This window comes from Apis laboriosa, unplaced genomic scaffold, assembly GCF_014066325.1.
Source record: "Apis laboriosa isolate Shangri-la unplaced genomic scaffold, ASM1406632v1 scaffold40_cov151, whole genome shotgun sequence".
In the NCBI taxonomy this organism is placed as follows: Eukaryota; Metazoa; Arthropoda; class Insecta; order Hymenoptera; family Apidae; genus Apis; species Apis laboriosa.
The window spans coordinates 3149924-3171990 of record NW_025223180.1 but is presented as its reverse complement, the minus strand read 5'-3'; the positions used below and the strand labels follow the sequence as shown (position 1 = coordinate 3171990).

The window sequence follows — 22067 nt, the reverse complement described above, 5'->3', positions numbered from 1 at the left end:
AAATGTTTTATCTCAAATTTGATTACAAGCAACATAAAATCGTGTAGATTCGACATATAGAAAAATGTATATCGAAATAATTTTTTGTACTATACAAATCGATTATATATACATATAACATATATAATATACAATATATATTATATATATATAAACTAACGGAAAAAAAGAAAATATGAAATACAGAAAAAAATTTCAGGTAAAACAAAGTATTCGCTATAGATCGTAAAATGTACGATGTAACACTAACAATAAAAATATTTAATCAAAATCATCATTTAGAAACTTCTGTATGTTTCTAATGATCTAAAAATTTTTGAGATGAGGTACATTTACTTTAACGAAGAATAAAAAAAAAAAAGAAATAGGGAAAAAATGGCAATTTCGATCTATTTTGTATGCCATCTCTTACCTTTCATTATTATAAATTACTACTACGATCGAATAAAATTATCAGTCAAGACATCTAAGAAAGAACAAATCGTTGGACAGAAGAGATCAAATATATCTTTGAAAGATCTAATCTATCCGACGATGAGATCAAGTTCATCGTTCGGCGATGGTGGAAAACGTCTACATAGACTCGCGTATTATCTACAAAATACTTTAATCATAATATTAATTAATAATATACAGATTGTAAATAACTAAACAATAATAAAATATGCTGTAACAAATTCATTCACTTTTTGCTTCTCTGTCTATCTCTATTTCTCTCTCTCATTTACTCACTCATTCTCTCACTCTGTCTCTCACTCAATCACACAGTTGCTCACTCTCATAACTCACATTATTTTTATTATTTTATTCACTCCATCGTAAAGAAAAGATCCGACGGGGAGCCGGAACAGGGAAGAAGGCACAGGACACATCAATTAAAAAAGTGGCATTCCTCTTTTGATAATCATTTCCAATGTACATCTAGCTTTTTCATAGCTAATAAATCAATGATTGATATCATATACGTATTAAATTTTCTTTAACTTTTGGAATCTCAAAAACCAAAGGGAAATAGAATATGAAAGGAAAAGAAAAAAAAAATAGGAAAAGAAAGAAGAAAAAAGGCGAAAAAGAAAAAAGAGCACCATTTAAAAAGATGTCTCATACGGAAACACATAGCAACGAGAGGAGCTAACAAATTATATAAAACAGCCGACGAGAAATTACATTTTCCACTCGTCCTAGAACAACGTGACGAACATACTATATACGTTGCTTAGATACTGTGGAAAGAACACAAGCGGCGATGATGATTTTTTAATAATAATAATTAATAATTAATAATAATAATGATAATAATAATTAATAATAATAATAATAATAATAATAATAATAATAATAATAATAATAATGATAATGATAATAATAATAGTAGTAGTAATAGTAATAGCAGTAGCAGTAGCAACAGTAATAGTAGTAATAGTAATAGTAATAGTAGTGGTAGTAGTAATAGTAATAGTAGCAGTAGTAGTACTAATAGCAGTAGTAGTAGTAATATTAGTAATAGTAGTACTAGCAATAGTAGTAATAGCAATAGTAGAAGTAATAGTAGCAGTAGTAGTAATAATAGCAATAGCAATAGCAGCAATAGTAGTAGTAATAGTAGTAGTAGTAGTAGTAGTAGTAATAGTAGTAATAGTAGTAGTAGTAGTAGTAGTAGTAGTAGTAATAGTAATAAAAATAATAATAAAAATAATAATAATAGTAATAATAATAATAATAATAATAATATTTCATTAGCTCGTTATAGAGTTTCTCCTTTTTTCTTCACCTTGTATACCTATCACTTTTCATGTGAATTTTTTTCACTCGACACCGACTTTTGAAACATTGTTTCTAAGCCTCTCTTGATTATACACACGATTCTGCGGTTTTTTAGATTTTTCCTTTCGTCGATCCTTCCAGCAACCTATAGTGAATATATCATATATCATATTAAAAAATTCTTATGTTACAACTGTAAATATTAAATATCTCTACTATACAATGAAGCTCGTTCATGGCGCTGTTCCTTAATAATTTACCGTTGTGCTCAATCTAGAATTTATATCCTTTTTCCTCTTCGTCTCGCAATTTCATTTTGTTACTTTTTTTTTTGTTTAATCACAATCTGCATATATATTCTAACTAATACATGGCAGCGATAACAAAGATTCACGAAATATGTAAAGCGCCTATTGGATCTTTGAATGTTTTGAAAATCTTCGAAAATATGAATTAAAGATTTAAAATACAAATTTTCCATTGATAAATATAAAAATAAGAAAACAAAATAAAAATTGAAAAATCTGGAAGGTTCGAAGGTCCTAAAAATATATTTGTGTTAATGATTTAAAAATTTAAGATACTCTAACGTTATCATGAATTTCAAAATTCGAAAGATGTATCATTTCTTATGATAATTTCGTGATAAAAAATGTTCAATATTCAGTATTCTACATTTACTATCGACATTATTTATCGATGCATTCTCATGCTAAAAAAAAAAGCTTGACAGCTATTCTAATCAACTGGATACAACGCACGAGTCCTTTTTCTTCTGCATGAGTCAAATCTTCTTTTCTTCTTAACATAATAGTCATTAAATATTTTTAATCTCATAGAAATAATAATACTATCGATGTGGCGCAGTAAATACACAAAAATATTACCAAGTTCTTAAAATGCGCGTTTTAAATAAAGGAACAGAACAAATTATACACGTATATCGCACAAATAACGATTTCTCTTCGCGAAAGCGTCGTGATATCCACCTTTTTTTCACGATCGCGAAAGTCAACAAACAAGCCGCTTGATCAAATAAAAAAGCAGTTCTTACAATTGTAATTTATGTACAGGAAAATCATTAATCATAATAAGCGCCTATGAAAAAAATAAATCATCGTAAAAAGTCGATCTATTCGTTCATACAAAAAATATTTATAAAACAACATATGATAATGGCCTCTTAAAGAGACTATACAAATCAACTGATGAGTTTGCTCATAGTATAATAAATCTAAAAAACGCGGTCCACGTACTCAAATTTGTTACGATCATTACTCTTATATATAAACAATATTATTATCATTTTGTCTTAATAACAGCTGCATACTTCTGTGCATTAATTACATAATCATCTCGTTTCCTGGAAATTTTCTTCAAATGATATTCGCTAATGAGTCTTACTTCTTCAACTTTTTTTCAATCATTTGAGTTCCATCATCGTCAGATTATATCAAAGGCACATTTAATTCGTTTAACAAATATGTACCTACAAATAACGATCAGTACAAGTAAATATGTCAACGAATAATTTCGTTGAATGTTCTTGTACTCGTTAAAAAGTTGATAATAACACATGATTCTGTATATATTTCGGATCGGATGCTTTTAAGACACATGAACTCCAGATTTCTCAAAATATTATCCAGATAACATAGAGTTTCGAAAATTATTTTTACATATTTAGATCCTATTATAAATCATTTATCTGAGCAACTAATCGAATTTATATGTTTAAATTAATCGATTAGGAAAGGCGTCGAAATAACGAATTCCAATCGAGTGTTATCGATGCTAGCTAAGGTCACTTGCCCATACTGGCATTTGCTGGTAGAGTTGCGGATCGTTGTTGCACTGATAAATATGGCTTCAAGGTGGATCTCGTAGATTCTCTGAAATATATATATATATAGTTATTAATGAAATTCAACATTTGAAAATTCATTAATATTGTATTTGTCAAGAAACATCACGAATATAAGACTAATACAAAAAAAAAAAAACAAAAAAATAAATAAAAGCTTCATAAAAGCAAAATAGCAGTTCTTATTTATAAAAAATAGTAGGAATGTCAAAGCCCCATTTTGATAAGAAAAAGCATTTGTAATTTTATCATAATTTTGTTGATTTGTACTTATATTTACAAAGTTTACTTTTAAAAATTTTGGACATCTTATTTTATAATCTTTAAATAAAAAACTTTTTACTATATATAATTTGATATTAAAAGTAAACTTTATATTCAAGCCTAATATCTGCCGTGCACGATATGAAATATATTTTATTATTCTACATGTCGTAATTATTACCATGCAATTTTTGAAAAAATCTATGTTCACTTATTATGACATAAAAATAATTTTGATTTGTGAAAGCAACAGATATTCGATTGCTAAAAATCTCGAACGATTGATCGATTATGATTCTTTGTTAGATTATTATAAAATTATTTATGTATGGTAAAATATTGTTAAATTATTAATTATTATTAAAAAAAGAATATAAACAAAATTATAATGAATATTTATATAAAATATATTTCTATGTTAATTTTAATGCATATTTCTGATCTTATTTATTGCTAATGATAAACAAATTAAGACAATATCATACATTTAATTATTAGAAAATGTTTGCTATTTTAAAATTATTAAAAAATCATAAAATGAATAAATAATCATTTTCAGTAAAAAAATATATTTATAAAAATAATATTTAAACACATGCAAATGATAATCTGAATTGATTAACAATGTTCCATTCTAATTATAAAAATCAAAATCAATTTAAAAAATCAAAAGTCAGCAATTCAACATTCATTAATAAGAATCAAACAACATTAACTCGATCTATCGAACGATATTTATGTAATTTTGATATATTTATATTAAACAAAGCAAATATGTTGGTATTTAAAATTTTCAAAATATGAAAATGAATACACATTTAACAAGCTTATCTAAAATATTTTTGAAATATATTTCTAAATTTATATATAATATATATATATAAGGCAATTTAAAGCATAACTAATAATAGTATTTCGTTATACAATTTTCCATTTCTATAAATAGAATGCACTTACGGAACACTACCAATGGTGTCTTTTTCATAATCGATGAAAAACCGAAAGATTCTTTGTAAAAGATTCTTTGTAAAAATATGAGAGTGCAAGAAAAATCAAACGACTCTAACCTCGCTACACCCAATCATGCGATGCCACAATATAAGAGAGCTACTTAGTCTCCAGTTACGTTGAGTCGCACGGCTACGCTACCTTGGCGAGACACGCTGTCCCGTACCATCGACGTGCGAGTTCGCCTTGTAGCCACATTTTTGTACACGTCTAGACAGTCTTGCGACCCAATATTTTTGTTCATCAGGACTACCAGCCAAAATTAATAATTCGCGAGCGCTATTTGGATCGTAATGTAATTTACACGGTGCTATGGCATCCTCCTTTTTGTCCAAATGCTCCTTATGTACTTTTATACGACATCCTATATACAAATACAATAATTTAACATTAAAGTATTAAAATGAAAATTAATAAAAATTAATATTAGGTATAAAAATTTAATGATTTCAATCATTTTTAATATTTTTAATATTTATAAGTTTTATAAATATTGATCATATATATTTTCAATTTATATCATTATTATAATTTATATTATACAAAATGAAATGAAATTCAAACAATGTTAAAAAAAACAAATCATAAAAAGTAACATATAAAAATTCATTAAAGGAAATATTTTTTATATTTTTTCATACTTACGTCGACACTCGAGAGCTGGCGGTGGTCGAAACATATGCCATAATTGTTTCGAACATACCTCACAAGTAGTTGGCATATGATACGATATTGATACAAATTCATGACCTTTTAATGATTGCGTGCCTGGTTTATCAGTAAGTTGTGGCAGTTCCACTCCAGGCAGTGTATTTCCTTCATCACCAGGACGTCTTGCTTCGCCTTCGCCAGCATATAATAACTATAAATAAAAAAAAAAAGGAATGCAATTATATATATATATATATATATATATATATATTAAATGTACAATATATAAATTATTATAAATGTAATTATTAAATATTTTATTTACCTGAAAAATCCTCGGAATATCTTTGGCATCGGCTCGGATGACATCACCTTGGGTAACAGATCTAACGTGGAAGACTTTATTTAAATCCAATATCAATACTGGATCAGCATTTAATTTATCATTTTCGCTATTATAAAATATTATTTTCTTCGAAGAGACGACAACATATTGTTTCTTCCATCCGTGCCTTTTAATATTCTGTTTATTTGGCACATTTAACCAACCTTCTAATCGCATAGTTCCATGTTCTGATAAAACAGAATCCTCTCCGTCGTTTTCCACAGACGAAACACTAGCTGTTTCTGAATTGAGTGAAGCAATCTTCATTTGTAAGGTTTCTATTTCAGAATCTTTCGAGTCAAGTTCCATTTGCAATCTCAATTTTGCTTGATTTTCTTCCACCAATTGAGCCTAAAAAATATAATAAAATTGATAAATAACATCATTACAATAAATTAATTAAAAATGCTAATAAACATTTAATATTAAAAATAATACAAATATTTGTATTAAAAATTGAAAATATTTGATATTCCACTTACTTGTAAATCTTGTAAATCTTTTTGCCATTTAGCTGCCAATTGTCCATATTTCTCTCTTTCCTGAGTAAGCTCCTGTTGCAAACGCCTACAATCTTTTTCCTTCTTTCTTAAATCTGCTGCAGATGCTTTGTTCTTAGATTTACCGCTTGAAGATAAATCCTTTCTATTCATAATTTCTGCTAATTTATTAACTGCTTGTTGTTTCAATAGTTGTTCAGTTTTTAATTTACTGCTGAGTTTTTCTATTTCCTCTGCATTAGATTGTGCCTTAGAAAGTTGATCTTGCAATTCTTTAAACCGTTTATTTAAATCTTCTTTTTCTTTGAGATATTGATCAACATTTTTCTTAAGTTCACTTTCACTGTCTTTAAGCCGATTTATAATTTGTTCTTTTGCATTTAATTCTTGATGATGTTTGGTTACTCCATCTTTATATTCTAATTCTTTCATTGTTCGTTCTTTTTCGAGATCTGCAACAGTTTCTTCAGCTATTGATCTTGCCAAAGCTTCACTATCTCCTCTTGCTAGGGATAACTGTAATTGATGTACCAAAGAACTACGTTCTTCTTCCAATTCTTGTTGTAATCGTATTTTTTCATCAAGTTCTTCTCGAAGTTCTTGAGTCTGTGTTTTATAAAGTGTCTGAAAATAATCAATAAAAATTTATAATAATTATATTGAAAAAAAATAATAACAATAATTTATATAATATGTGAATTCACCGAAAAGTAAGCTTCTGCTTCTAATTGTTCTTGTAATTCTTTAGTTTGTAATTGATCTACATTTCTTTGAGTTTTTAAGTGATGTAATTCTTCTTCTATTTGTCGTTTTGCTTCCCTTAATTGAGCAACTTCACCAACTAATTGCTGTTCCCTAGCACGTAAACGTCCTGCTTCGGATGATTGCTGAGCCAAGTCAGTCTGCAGAACGTTTCTTTTCTGCTGTTCTTGTTCAACTTGACCCTGTAGGACTTTTACTTTTTCCATTTCTTGTCTATGCTCACCCTCTAGTTTTTGTAATCGTTGTTGTATCTGTCGATAATCCACAGAAAGCATAGAAGTTTGTCTTTCCTTTTCTTGTGCAAGCAATTCAGCACGTTGTCTTCCACTTTTCTCTTCATTTAATTTTGCTTGTAATGCTGTTAATTTTATATTAATTGTATAAACACATTAAACAATAAATAAATGAATTTAAATATAATAATGTACATACTTAAATATAAATATCATCGAGCGCAAGCATTTAAAAAATTTTAAAAATTGCAATTAATAATAAAATAGATTAAGATAAAATAGATAAAACAAAATAATAATTATATGTACATAGATATAGTTAAGATGTAATATACGTAAGTGCAATATAATTTTCAGTAATTGAAAATTTTAAAATGCATGTTAATTAATTGATCAAATTTAAATTCAATGTAATATTAATGTATAATAGTATAAATAGTATTAATAGTATATGTAATATATACAGTATTATATATAGTACTATATATTATTAATATATTATTATATATTAATATATATTTTATGTATAGAAAAAATAAAATTAAAAAAGTAAAAATAAAATTTAAATAGTTTAATATTATAGTTTAAATATTCTTTCATTCTAATAGACGTTTATCAGATAAAAATATGAAACTTTTAAAAAATAATATTGAAGTTATTATAAAAAAAATGAATAAAATTACCCTTGACAACTTCCAAATTAGCTTCTTCTTTAGATAATATACGTGAACGTTCTGTTTCTTGATGAGCTACGACTTCCTGGTTGTACCTAGCTTGAGCAGCTTTCAATTCAAGAGTTAAGCTTGCAGCTTCTTTTTCCAATGCTGAAATTTTTTCAGTTAATTGTCTATTATCCATGATTGCTTTTTCTTCTTTTTCTCGACTATGTTCAAGTTCGAGATGAAGAGCAGAGAGACGGCTTTCTAATTCGGCAGTTAGCGATGACGCTTGTGATCGAGAACTACGTTCCTTCGATAATTGTCCCTATAGAATTATATATTAGAAGATAATTTTATCATTAAAATATCTTATTATTTCTTTTTAAATATAAAAACTTACTTGTAATGTAACCACTTCCTGTTGTAAATTGTCTCGTTGCGCTTGTAATTGTGCTCTTGCCACTTGTAATTCATTTGCCATTTGTTCTGCAGCTTGACGAGCAACAGTAATTTCCGTAGCTTGTTTCCGTAATCTTGTAACTGTTTCCGTTTCTCTTTCTAATTTCGATTGCATTTCTTTAATTTGTTTTTCTAAACTAGTTACACGTTCAGAGGTTTGTTGTGAATTACTTGCATCGCGTGCTCTTTTTGTCTGTTCTTCATCAAACTTCTTTTTCAATTCTACAAATAATGATTCTGCTTTTCTACGTGATTCAGTTTCATGTTCTACCCTACGTTGTGCTTCTTTATAATTATGTCTTAACAAAGTTAATTCTTTGTCAGCTCTACCTATTTCTTCACGTAATTCAGTTTCTCGGCGTGTCATAATTTCCAATTGTGTTGTCAAAGCTTTTTGCCTTGATTCTAAAGATTCTACTTGCCTTTTTTCTTTATCCAATAAATTTTCTAATTGAGAAATTTTTATATCATCGCTTGTACCATTATTGATATGATTTTCTAATCCATCTACCGATTCTTTCCCACTAAAAGCTAATAATTGATAATCTCCTGAATATGTAAAACCAATAAAAGGTAAATGATTTCCCGAAAATGCTTTTGGTACTGGAAAACTTTCCTCTGGTCCATCTTCTTTGTCAACATCTTCAAAATTGCTAGTATCATCATCACCAGAAAGTTCTGGCACAACAGGAGGCACACATTCTCGTAAATTTTCAAATGTCCATTGATCGTTTTTAAAGAATAAATGATTTTTTATTTCTTCCACGCCATTTCTACCCAAACGTTTAGTTCTATCCGTAAGGAAGCCACATATCAAATTCTTGGCAGAGTGAGAGATATCAACTTCTTGTGGAAAATGTAATGAATTTCTATGATCCATGATTTTTGAATATGTTCCAACTAATGAATCTGCATAAAACGGAGTATCGCCAACAAGCATTTCATACAAAAATACACCAACTGACCACCAGTCGCATTCTCTTCCATATACACCTTCACCACCTTGAGATTGAAGTACTTCAGGTGATATGTAATCAGGTGTACCTACTGCAGTATCAGATCGAACAAGACCATCCTAAGAAATATATATATATATGATTGAATATTTTTATATAATGTTATATTTTTATATAATGTTATATTTATTTGATATTATAAATTATAAATTTGATAATAAATACTACAGAAAATATACATACAACATCCATTCTCATACAAGTGCCAAAATCTGCAAGTTTTAAGTGACCATGCTTGTCAAGTAACATATTATCTGGTTTTACATCTCTATGAACAAATCCCATAAGATGTATTGCATCTAATGCAAGCACCACTTCTGCGCAATAAAATTTTGCCCATTTTTCTGGTACATCATAATTTGACATTAAGTTCACTAAATCACCACCTGGCATGTAATCCATTACCATGTATAGATATTTTTGATCTTGAAATGCAAAATGAAGTTGAACTATCCACTGTGAATTGGCATGTGCCATTATATCACGTTCTTCCCAAAAAAATGCTGAATCTGATCGTTTAATCTATAAAATATATAAAAACGAAATATATACAAAATATATATAAAGATCATCCATTTATAATATAATTGATATATTTTTTACCATTTCAAATTTACTGAGTAATTTCATAGCATATACTTTTTGTGTAGATTTATGTCTCACTAACTGTACTTCTCCAAATGCCCCACGACCTATTACTTTTATTAAAGTGAAATCATCTGTACGCATTCGCATTTTACAAATATCTTGAGCTACTGAGTCATCTGAAAATATATTTGTTAATTTTAATTTATTTTACTATTTTATATATATTTTATACTATTTTATATATTATTATATAATTTATATATATAATTTTACTATTTTACTATTATTAAATTTTGAAAGATTAATATAAGTAACAATATAGCATTAATATAGAATCAGGCATTAATATATAATACAGTATCATATTATATTATAATATATAATACATTATAATCACAGCATTAATATATAATACATTAATATTTTTTAAAATATTTTAAATGAAAAAAAATTGTTACTATATTATTTTTATATTATTTATTATTTTAATATAATTTATTTTTTAATAATAAAATTTTTAAATTTTTAGAAATATAAGCTTTATAATAAAATAATAAAGTATCTAATTTTTAATACAATATTAATATAAATATTATTTTATAATAATAAAAAAATTAAATACTTACATCTATTCATATATGCTTCTATATTTTTCATACGTTTAACGCTGGGATGATCACAATCTGCCACCAGGGCTTGAACTGTATCCAATAAGCAATCAATATTTGTAATGCTTCTTGGATCTTTTATACGTTCTTCCAGCACCCTCAGGCGCCTGCGCCTGTCTTCATCTCGTATTACATCCATTTCTCCTATTACAAGCTAAGAATAATTTCCTTCAAAAATGTTTTCTTTTTGATGCATCAAAAACAATGTAAAACAAAAGGCTACATGTAATATGAGCAAAAATTATGCACTGTAGCAATATTAAATGGGCAGTCCATGTTTCCTAAAATAATAAAATAATATATTTTTTTTTAAAATATTTAGATATAAATAATAACGTATAATTATTGTTCTTATAATTTTATAAAAATTATGAATATTATAAACTTATTATATAAATATCTAATAATAAATATCTAATCATATTATAATTATATTAATATTATAATATAAACATATCATCAATAATTCAATAATAAATTTATAATATTATATTCATATTATATCTTATATCAATTATGCATTAATATGTATGTATTTAACTAATAAAATCAAAATTATAATTTAATTATAAAATTAAACAAATGTCTTATATTAAAATGACACAAAGTAAAAGTTTAATAAAATTATCACTTTCATGTATAGCTTTTAAAAAAAAATAAATAAATTAAATAACACACATATTTATATTTAAAATGCATAAAAATTTATGGAAAAATACAGAATACAATATATGATTACTCAACATAATTTAAATACAATAAAATATTATTTATTAAGAAATAGTGATTATATCGAATGATTTATAAAAAATAAATATTCAATTATTTATAAAAATAGTATTTTTTAAATCAACATTTATTTTTTTCATTAATGCAAACAAAATTTTTCGCGTTCATCTTATTACTTTTACGGAAAAATTTTTATAATACAAATGCAAATTATAAAATTTACTAAACAACTTGATATTTTCTTTTCAATATTTCAATGAAAAATAAAAAATTCATGAAGTGACAATTCGAAAAAGTCTGTCAAGAAGCTTGAAGAGGTAAGGTGGATCCCATGCAGGTACTTCTGAATCCGTCATAAAAGATTTTCTAAATATTCCGTATTTTTCATCATTGATTAATTAATGTCAGAAGAAAATTCATTCTAACGTACCTAATATCACGAATACCGTATCCAGTACTTCGTCTAATTGAATAAAAATACTATAAAATACATTATTTTTCTACGTAAATTGGTCGCGATTGCACACAGCTGAGCCGTGCATGCGCCATTGGAAAAACTCACAACGGTCATCAAATGAAAATTCGCGGAAAACTTAAAATAATCATTTCATTTTTTGATCCACATAAGATAATCAAGAATCCTCAATTTTTATTTAGAAAAATTAACAGATTCGAACTTTCACATTATTTAATTTGAAAATAAATTAATATTTTTGATGAGATTTTTGGTTATTTACACTGTTCTTGACACCGTTTAAATGTTCGTTGTTTCAAAATTGACAACATAAATATCACCCTTCCTTCATATATATATATTTATTTGAATCAAATAAAACCCAAAAAGTTTGACGTATTATCCAAAACTATATTAAAAATCATTGAGATGGAGCATCAACGACTTCGGAAAAACGATATAATGGATTGAAAGCATAACTAAGATGGCGTAGTATTCGACGCACTAAGTAAGATACAGGTTTTGCACTTGTACTATCTACTTATAATCTAGAATTTCTATAGTTAATCTGAAAACCGTTCTCAGAATTGCAATTCTGGATAAATTACATGATTTAAAACTATATAATGCATCATACAGTTCTGTAATATGGAAAAATACTTAGTTTTCCCGCGCGTATTTTGATGTACATTGAACAGTTTTACGAATTTTTTTTAGCACTGTTTATATCATATTTTATATTTATAGCGATAATACATAAATAGATAGGTATGTATAATAATCAAACTTATTATATTAAAGTATTATTTTTTTTTAATGTTTAAATCTTTTCTTACAATTCGTTTTTCTTTTATTTTTTTCTATTCTTACCTTTATTATTACAGTTTTAATCAACACATAATTGCGTGATTTCTATTTAATCTCATACTCTGAATTCTGCAGAGATGGATCTGCCTTGTGATTGGCAGATCAACAAACAAAAACTTTTAGAACGTACTCAATATTTATTAGCAACAGGACAATGGTCTGACTGCAAGTTTGTAGTTGGTCAAGAACCCCATCAACAAACATTAAAAGTACATAAATTATTTTTAGCTATGTCTAGTCCTGTTTTTGAAGCTATGTTTTTTGGGGGTATGGCAGAAAAAAATGATTTGATATCTATTGAAGATGTTCAACCAGAAGCTTTTAAAGCTCTATTGGAATACATATATACAGATCGAGTTGATTTAAATTCTTTTGAATTAGCTTGTGAATTATGTTATTGTGCCAAAAAATACATGCTTCCTCCTTTGATAAAAGAATGTACAAAATATCTATGTTCTGATGTGTCTCCAAAAACAGCTTGCAGAGCATATGAATTTGCTAGATTATTTGATGAACGTACATTAATGGAAAAGTGTCTTGAAATTATTTGCACAAGGACGAATGAAGTTTTAAGAGAACCTAATTGGGAAGAAGTTGAATTAGAAACATTATTAACAGTGTTAGAACAAGAAGATTTACAAATAAACTCTGAAGTGGAATTATTTATTGCAGTGGAACGTTGGGCAAAAGCTGAATGCACAAGAAAATCTCTTGATCCTAATGATGGAAAGTCTTTAAAATCAGTAATTGGTAATGCATTATCAAAAATTAGATTTTTAAGTTTAAGTGCTCAGGAATTTGCAGAAGGACCAGGAATGTCGCCATTGCTTACTCAAGATGAAACTTTTGCAATACTCATGAATACACTATGTACTGGGAATAAAGCACCTATGCCTGAAGGATTTTCAACTAATTCACATAGTAGAGTTAATATATGCAAACCTCCAATTACACATATAACTTGTTCGCTTGTAAGTTGAATAAATATTGTATAGCAATTTTCAAATTTTCAGTACCTTTTATAAGATTACATTTTGTAGAAGTCAGTTAATCCATGTTATAAACCAGTTGATCCATATTTTAAATCATTTATGCCACACTATTGGTCTTCATATGATCAACCTGTATCTATTAATGAAGCTGAATCTAGCGGTACATTATCAAATGCATTGCCAATAATGGGAGCAAGAAAGGATGCTGAAAATTTATCTATGAACAATTCATCTCCTGTTGTAATTGAAAGTGCTATGCGAGAATTAACAAAACAATATTGCTTAAGATCTTTACCTCGAAATAGTATTATAACAAAATGTGTTAATACAAATGTATTAGAATGTTCCGTAACATTTAGTGTAGACAAAAATATTTGGGTATTGGGTGTGCAAGTACCTACACAAGTAAGTTAAATAATATTAAGGACACATAATATTTAGGTTTTATATTAAATGTCATATTTTTATTACAGATTAATGACAATACTTATCGTATTGATAGCATTTCATATACCGAAGTTTTATATGCTCATCTTCTTGATTCAGATAATACTCGGTTAACTTATACACATTTTTCTACGAAAGTAAAAATGAATACTCTTGTGGAAATTACATTTAATCGAGCTGTTTGTATTCTAAAGAATAGGGTATAAATCTAAATAATTATTTTAATATTGTAAGATGAAAATTTTTTAATTATTTCTACTCTTTTAATTCTAGGTTTATCGAGTTGGGGTAGTATTTAATGCACGTGGCAAGTATCCAATAGGAATTTGTACACAAAATATGACCTGTGATTCTGTATCCTTTTCATTCCGCGTTGGTAATAGTACAGATAATGTACGAGATGGTCTCATTCGATCTATAGTTTTTACACATCATGATACCAATAATATGTAATACCAATAATAAAAATGGCTTACATAAAAAAAATGAATTTAAATACGTATTTTAAATTTTAATGATGAAATAGTATATTTTATTCTGTTTTATACTTCTGATGTATTATTATATTTTTTAAATTATGTCGGTGCTATCATTAAAAATTGTACAAAAATTTATTGGTTCTAGTTATAATAAGAATCTAATTTGTATAAAACAATTCTTTTAATTTATATAAATGTTAAATGTTAACGTTTTTATTATATAAAAAAAAGTCTGACTTTAAAAATTGAAATTTTTAATTAATAGATTACATATTAATATATGTTTTTGTTTATTCTAAAATTATTTTTGTTGTATTAATCAAGTTATAATTTTTAAGAAATTGTTATTGTATAAAACAATGTTATAAAAAAATAATTGAAAATTGAAGATATGGCTATATTAATAATATATAAAACGTCATTTGTTTGTGTTATTTTTTATTTAATTGTATATATAAAAGAAAATAAAATTGCATATTTTCTTAAATATATAACAAAAAGAATTAACAAAATTTATGTAAAAAATTTTTATTTATTTCGTTTAAATTTTGTAATTTTTTTTTTTTTAATATTTTAATATCCTGATACATAAATATATTATATAACTTGTTTTAAATATAGAATATATATTTTTTACATAGATTTTATAACAATTATAAAACTAATATAAATATTAGATTTTTTGTTCTTTTTTATTTATTTTCTTATTATATACATATAAAAAAAACTTTTTTTATAAAATATAATCAGTCTATATAGTAATATATTTTTTATAAAATAAAAAAATAAGAAAATAATACATTCTAGATTAATTAAATTTGTGTCTTGAACATTGGATAATGTTCTTACAATAATTATTAAATTTATACATTGTCGACATAAAATGTATGATATAATTAAATAACTTTTAATACAAGCAAATAATAATTTTGTAAATTTATATTTTAAAAAAATTCTGTGTTTTTGATTGTCTATTATGTTTTATGTATAATAAAGTCCCATGTGTCTTTCCATCTTAATTTTAAAACTTCCTTGGCACTCAAATTAGTTGTACCATAACTAAGAACACTAAATTTTTTAAATATATAAATGATAAAAATTAACCATGTAATAATACCAAATTTTAATATATACATTAAAAAATTGTGCCGATACCGAATTCTGAAAATAAAAAATTGGTTTGGTCTTTATATAATGTATAAAGTATATAAGAATCAATATTACAATAAACGGACAATAAATTTATGTAATTATGAATAAATGATCTCTTTTTTAAATGAAATAATAAATTCTCTCTAATAAAAAATTCATAAAACTCTCATGACATGTATATTTCAATTATTTTAATTTTTTAATTTTAATATTTTGAAAAATATTAAAAATCATCAAATTATGTTTTCACTAAAAAAAACAAATATATATTATATATATATATTAATACTTATATATATATATATATATATATATTGAATTTACATTTCCCAAAAAAATGTAAAATAAATTTTTTTTTAATTATTTTAATAATTATAATATTTTTATTATTCTATTAATAATAATAATAAGAGAGAAATAATTATTTTCCAACATACCTAATAAGATAATACAGATGTTCTATTGTTGCTGCTGTAAGCAATAATTTAAAGATGAATGCCGGTAAATAATGATGAAGAAACAGAGTCTTTTCAATAAATATAAAAGGTAAAAAATGTAACAAATATCCAGTTAATAAGATACTTCCAATATTAGAAAATTTGTTCCATTCTTCGTGTGTAATATCAAAACACATTCGTCTTCGTCTTAAAATATAAAATATTAAAAGAAGTGAATATATAATCATACATATTGTGCCAGAATACCAAATTACTATATTTCCTAAAAGATGCACTTGAGCCTATTAAAAAAATCAACAAACATATCAATATTATAATATCAATTAATATCAATGAATATTTATAATATTAAAATATTAATAAAAAATATTAATATAAATAATAATTTGTGAAGAAAGAATTTTTATATATATATATGTAATAACTTATTATATAATATATATATATATATATATGTTTTTTTTCACAAATTATTATAATTATATATATTTACATATATATATTTACATTACTATCATTGGAAACCCAATATGCAATTCCTCTAGACATTAATGGCCAATCTAAGGGATCACTAGAATACATGTGACTATTTTGTCCTTCTTGGCCACTAAATAGCATTTTTATTTGTAATTCTATAAATTTCTCCCAAAAATTCAAAGTAGTAGCTTGTAATGGAATCATTTCAGCATTAATCAAGTCCCTTTCTCTTTGTTTCTGATCTTCACTTTTAGTATATCTATGTTCTTCAACATTCCATATGGAATCTGTTTGATCTATTAATCTATCTGCAACTATTTCATGCTGATTGAAACCCCAATCAGGCAATTGTCTTCCACTAAATTTTAATGCATAATCTGTATTTACATGTATCAATCGTATTTGACTTTGAATTGCATGCCAAACATCACCAGTACTATCTTTATTACTAATCTCCACTTTCCAAAAATTTTGAGCAGGCATAGATACATTATAATCAATATAACAAGATACTTCTTGACTCTGAGGTGTCATTGGAGCAGCAACATCATGTGAATTTAATGCTCGACTTGTAATTCCATGTACTAATTGTATTATATCACCATGCTTTATTGGTTCACTAGGTTTTGTAACAACTAAATCATTTCTTTCTGGTTTTTTTACAATCCACCAATTGTTAACATCTTTAAATGAGTAACAAGTAACTTGTTGTTGATGAGAACTACCTCTTCCATCTGGATATCTTAATGGATACATATGATTATGACTATGAAGCCAGCAAGCTCTTCCATATGTATGTCTTAAAGTAATCTGTGATCCATGTGTAACTTCAAGAGGTTGGCCTTTTGTAATGCTAGCTAAACCACCATCTAAACTTGCTTGAAAAGCACTTGTCATTACTGAATCATGTGGTCCAGCTTTAGAAAGTGTTGTTAAATGTATATAAAACACAGTCAAATATATAATACAAATAATACCTAATATTACAAAAATTCTTATTATAAGATGAATGCATAATGCTGTACTAGATAAAGTTTTTCTCGGTATTAAATTCCAATAATCATAAGCAATTAAAAATAATGATAAAATCAATGAATATAATCCAACATATTTGACACTGAAAAAAATTTATATTAAATTTAAAGCAATAAATTTAAAGCTAAAAATACATATAAATTTTTGAATTCCTTTACCTACCATAATGCACATGTTAAATTTGCAATTCCTAAAATTAACCACATCCACCAAGATAAATTTGTTGGTTGATCCATTACTTTTCTAAATTTCATTATACATATTAATCCAAATAATGAAAATTGCATTAAAATACTTTCCATTAAAATAAATCTAGATTGAGTTAACAAAGCATTATCTAAAATGATAATAAAAGTATATTTTTAAAATAATATATACGCGTATATATATGTGTATATTAAATGTTCTAATAAATAATAAAAATATAATATAATAAATTACCGAATAATAATAAAGTTCCCGCTAAAGTAGCAGTCCATTGTTTTAGGCCTAATTCCAAAATTAAATGATAAGCTGTGGGAATTAATAGACTGCCGCATAATGCCGGTACTAATCGTAATGCGAATAAAGGCACAATATCCGAATAAGGACTGCCTATTCTATCAAATTTAAATTGACCATCGAAACCAGCTATATACGCTGCTGCAGAAATAAGTTGCTTTCCTAAAGGAGGATGTGAATCAAAAAAGAATGTTTTTTTCATATAAAGCCCTACATATTTTCCATAATGTAATTCATCAAACCTGTTTCAAATAACATCTATAATTAATGTTATTTTAATTAAAAAATATACATAATTTAGAAAATTTTCGAAATCATATATATACAGTATTATACATAATTAATTTATATATTATATGTTATATGAAAAATAAGTTTGATTTTACATAAAATAACTTACACTATACTCCGTGGTTCTTCTAAACGATAAAATCGAGTAACAATTCCAGTTACCAATAAAATAACTGAAATTAAATCAATCTCTAAACTAATTTTAATTCGAGTTTTTAGTGCTGTATTTACCGGTATTTCTACTGTTTTAAATTTTTCGATTGTATTTGTAATTTCATCTTTCTATTTAAAAAAAATTTAATTATATTAGATCATATGAAATATGTAAAATGTATAAATATATATATATAATATATATGTTTAAAAAATTTATATATAAATATTCAATATAAAAAATAAGTTTGAATTGATGGTTTAAAATATTGAATAAAAAGCAAAAAAAAAAAAAAAAAGAATTTAAAAAAGATTTAAAATAAAGTTAAAAATTATATACAAAATATACAATTATTTACCTCATCTCGTTGAACATTTTCAGTACAATTAGTAGAAATATGTTCATACTCAAACTTGGCGCTTTGTACTTGCGATTGCTTGTTATCTAATATTCTTCGTCTTCGACGAACTATCATTGCATAAATTTATTATTTGAAATATCGTTATAATCCGTATGCGATATTTTTATTTTCTTAATTGCTATTATTTTGAAAAGTCAAAAGAGACGTTACCAAGCCATTACTTTGATCTAGTGTCGATCCACATCATCAAAGAATAGATTTAACATAACACTATCTTGTCTTGAAAATTTAAATTTCTGAAAAAGTGTTATCTCAAATTCTTACCGCTATATAAAATATTGAAAGTATTAAATATTTTAATAAAATATTGGAAACATGTGATATTAAATTAATAAGAACGGTCACAGGTTATATTTATATGATTGTATATGTAATATAACGGTACTATCTCTGAAAATCCCTGTGAGAATTCTTTCTGCGCATCGCGGTAATTTTATATATTGCTTTATTTATAAAATAAAGAAATTTCTTTGAAATGTGAAAAAATTTTATTATTTAAAATTTTTTTGAAATAATATAATATCAATAACAATATATCATGTAATATTCAATAAATTATAGACTTAATTTTCTTTATTTTCAAAATACCTTAATCTATTTAATTATAATTATTAAGTATATATTTATTTTATTGTAGATTAAGACATGGATAATGATAAAATTTCTTGTCCTATCTGTTCTGAAGAATTTTCTTCTACAATAATAGAAAATCATGTTAGTAAATGTTTATTTTTAAATGAATCAACAAGCAAAGAATCTTTTAAAGATGAAAGCCCTGCAAGGAAATATGTAAAATTAAATAATACAAAAGCAAAAAAGAGTGATTTGGGATTAATAAAAAAGAAAACTACTGTAATAGAATCATCATCAATAAATATAGATTCTCAGATACCAAAAACTTCATTTAACACTAATGTAATTTTTTTCTTTGGATAAAAATATAAGAATGTATAATAGATAATTAATAATAGTAATTTTTAGACAGATAAAGAAATTAAAAAATTATTTGGAAATGATTATATACCTCTTGCGGAACGCATGAGACCTACAACACTTTTAGGATATGTTGGACAGTTACATATTCTTGGACCATCTACTATTCTTTATCAATTATTAAATAAATTTGAAATACCAAATATAATTTTATGGGGTCCACCTGGTTGTGGAAAGGTATTGTAAAATAATTTTTTAATTATATGTAATTTCTTAATTAATTTCTTAATTATATTTATAAAACAATATAATTTTATGTAAAAAAAATTACAAAAATTTACATATAATTACATATGTTATATTTACATATAATATACATATAAAGTTTTATATAAATTTCAGACATCTTTAGCAAATGTTATAGCTCACATATGTAAAACTAAATCAAATGGTAAAATAAGATATGTTAAGTTATCTGCAGCAATGGCTGGTGTAAATGAAGTAAAAGAAATAATAACTATAGCTACTAATGAATTAAAATTTAATAGACGTACAATAGTTTTCATGGATGAAATACATCGTTTTAATAAAAATCAGCAAGATGTATTTTTACCACATGTTGAATCTGGTATTATTACATTAGTTGGTGCAACAACAGAAAATCCTTCTTTCAGTTTAAATTCAGCACTTTTAAGTCGTTGTAGAGTCATCGTTTTAGAAAAATTAAATATATCTAATTTGATATGTATACTAAGCAGAGCTGTAATATCATTAGAAGGAATAGTGCATAATTCAAATAAAATATTGGAAAATACCACTCAAGTACCAAAATTTATTATAGATGAACCAACCATAGAATGGTTGGCAGGAACTTCTGATGGTGATGCTCGTATAGCATTAGGTGGTTTGGAATTAGCAGTTCAATGCAAATTACCAAACAATGAAGATTTTTTGAAGAATGGTCCTGTGATTATTACATTAGATGATATTAAAGAAAGTCTTAAAAAAACTCATATGTTATATGATAAGAAAGGTGACCAGCATTATGATATGATTTCAGCTTTACATAAATCTGTTAGAGCAAGTGATGAAAATGCTTCTCTTTATTGGTTAACAAGAATGATATTAGGTGGAGAAGATCCAAATTATATTGCACGAAGATTAGTTAGAATGGCATGTGAAGATATTGGTTTAGAAGATCCAAAAGCTCTTGGTACATTCATAACTAATAATTATCTATTCAAATCATTTAGTTTAGATTAAATGGATAGTACTATAATTTTGTTAATAATTTGCCTATAATTTCTGAAATAATTTTCAGAAATTGCCATACATACAATGCATGGCTGTAAGATGATAGGAATGTCTGAATGTAATGTCCTTTTAGCACAATGTACGATATATTTAGCCAGAGCTCCAAAATCTAGATTGATGGAAGATGCACTTAGAGCTGCTCAAAGAGTAGTAGCTGAACATAAAGGACCTCAACCAGGTGTACCTTTACATTTAAGAAATGCTCCAACAAAGCTTATGAAAAATTTAGGTAAACAATCTATTTTATTTCTTACTATAATTGCTACTATAAAATTTTTACTATTTAAAATATATTTCATATACACTTTTCATTTTAGGATACGGTAAAGGTTACAATATGAAACACAAAAATGAATCAGGTTTGAATTATTTGCCAGAAGGATTAGAAAATGTAAATTTTTTTGATTATCATTAAAATTATATATGTGCATACATATATTTTAAAAAGAAAAAAATGTATATAAACTATTATAATATAGTTATAACATTAAGAAATATATTTTAAAAATTATAATAAAAATTTCTATAATAAAAATTTTTTA

At 25.4% G+C, this 22067-nt stretch overlaps 4 protein-coding genes across 9 annotated transcripts; 2 read left to right on the top strand and 2 right to left on the bottom strand.

The window, feature by feature from the left end:
- Positions 1-1656: 1656 nt before the first annotated feature.
- Positions 1657-12118, bottom strand: LOC122715759 (rho-associated protein kinase 1). 4 transcript variants are annotated; one of them, XR_006346903.1, is made up of 13 exons: positions 11981-12118; positions 10780-11102; positions 10169-10329; positions 9749-10087; positions 8491-9624; positions 8115-8415; positions 7141-7556; positions 6419-7060; positions 5877-6287; positions 5546-5762; positions 5042-5264; positions 2025-3656; positions 1657-1909 (listed from the first exon to the last, which is right to left on the bottom strand). XR_006346903.1 is itself a non-coding variant. In XM_043938194.1 (13 exons), exons 2-13 carry the CDS (start codon positions 10958-10960, stop codon positions 1806-1808), a joined length of 4209 nt encoding a protein of 1402 aa, XP_043794129.1. In that variant the 5' UTR covers positions 10961-11102; positions 11981-12118; the 3' UTR covers positions 1657-1805. The 4 variants fall into 4 exon arrangements, 1 of the variants encoding a protein (XP_043794129.1); XM_043938194.1 differs by having other exon boundaries at positions 3577-3656; XR_006346905.1 differs by having other exon boundaries at positions 1657-3656; positions 4850-5264.
- Positions 12119-12632: 514 nt separating this feature from the next.
- Positions 12633-14876, top strand: LOC122715761. 2 transcript variants are annotated; one of them, XM_043938196.1, is made up of 6 exons: positions 12633-12772; positions 12889-13597; positions 13676-13842; positions 13912-14268; positions 14337-14510; positions 14584-14876. In XM_043938196.1, the coding sequence occupies exons 2-6, from the start codon at positions 12949-12951 to the stop codon at positions 14761-14763; spliced, it is 1527 nt and encodes a 508-aa protein (XP_043794131.1). In that variant the 5' UTR covers positions 12633-12772; positions 12889-12948; the 3' UTR covers positions 14764-14876. The 2 variants fall into 2 exon arrangements, with proteins under 2 accessions (XP_043794131.1, XP_043794130.1); XM_043938195.1 differs by having other exon boundaries at positions 12889-13842.
- A 654-nt stretch (positions 14877-15530) lies between these two features.
- LOC122715713 (protein O-mannosyltransferase 1) lies at positions 15531-19353 on the bottom strand. The gene is made up of 7 exons (XM_043938104.1): positions 19216-19353; positions 18813-18985; positions 18353-18654; positions 18074-18248; positions 16907-17993; positions 16379-16680; positions 15531-15950 (listed from the first exon to the last, which is right to left on the bottom strand). Exons 1-7 carry the CDS (start codon positions 19330-19332, stop codon positions 15764-15766), a joined length of 2343 nt encoding a protein of 780 aa, XP_043794039.1. The 5' UTR covers positions 19333-19353; the 3' UTR covers positions 15531-15763.
- On the top strand, positions 19353-22025 carry LOC122715714 (ATPase WRNIP1-like). Of its 2 annotated transcripts, none has more exons than XM_043938106.1 (6): positions 19353-19705; positions 19916-20193; positions 20260-20448; positions 20614-21424; positions 21599-21754; positions 21843-22025. In XM_043938106.1, exons 2-6 carry the CDS (start codon positions 19924-19926, stop codon positions 21938-21940), a joined length of 1524 nt encoding a protein of 507 aa, XP_043794041.1. In that variant the 5' UTR covers positions 19353-19705; positions 19916-19923; the 3' UTR covers positions 21941-22025. The 2 variants fall into 2 exon arrangements, with proteins under 2 accessions (XP_043794041.1, XP_043794040.1); XM_043938105.1 differs by having other exon boundaries at positions 19357-19705; positions 21533-21754.
- The last annotated feature ends 42 nt before the right edge of the window (positions 22026-22067 follow it).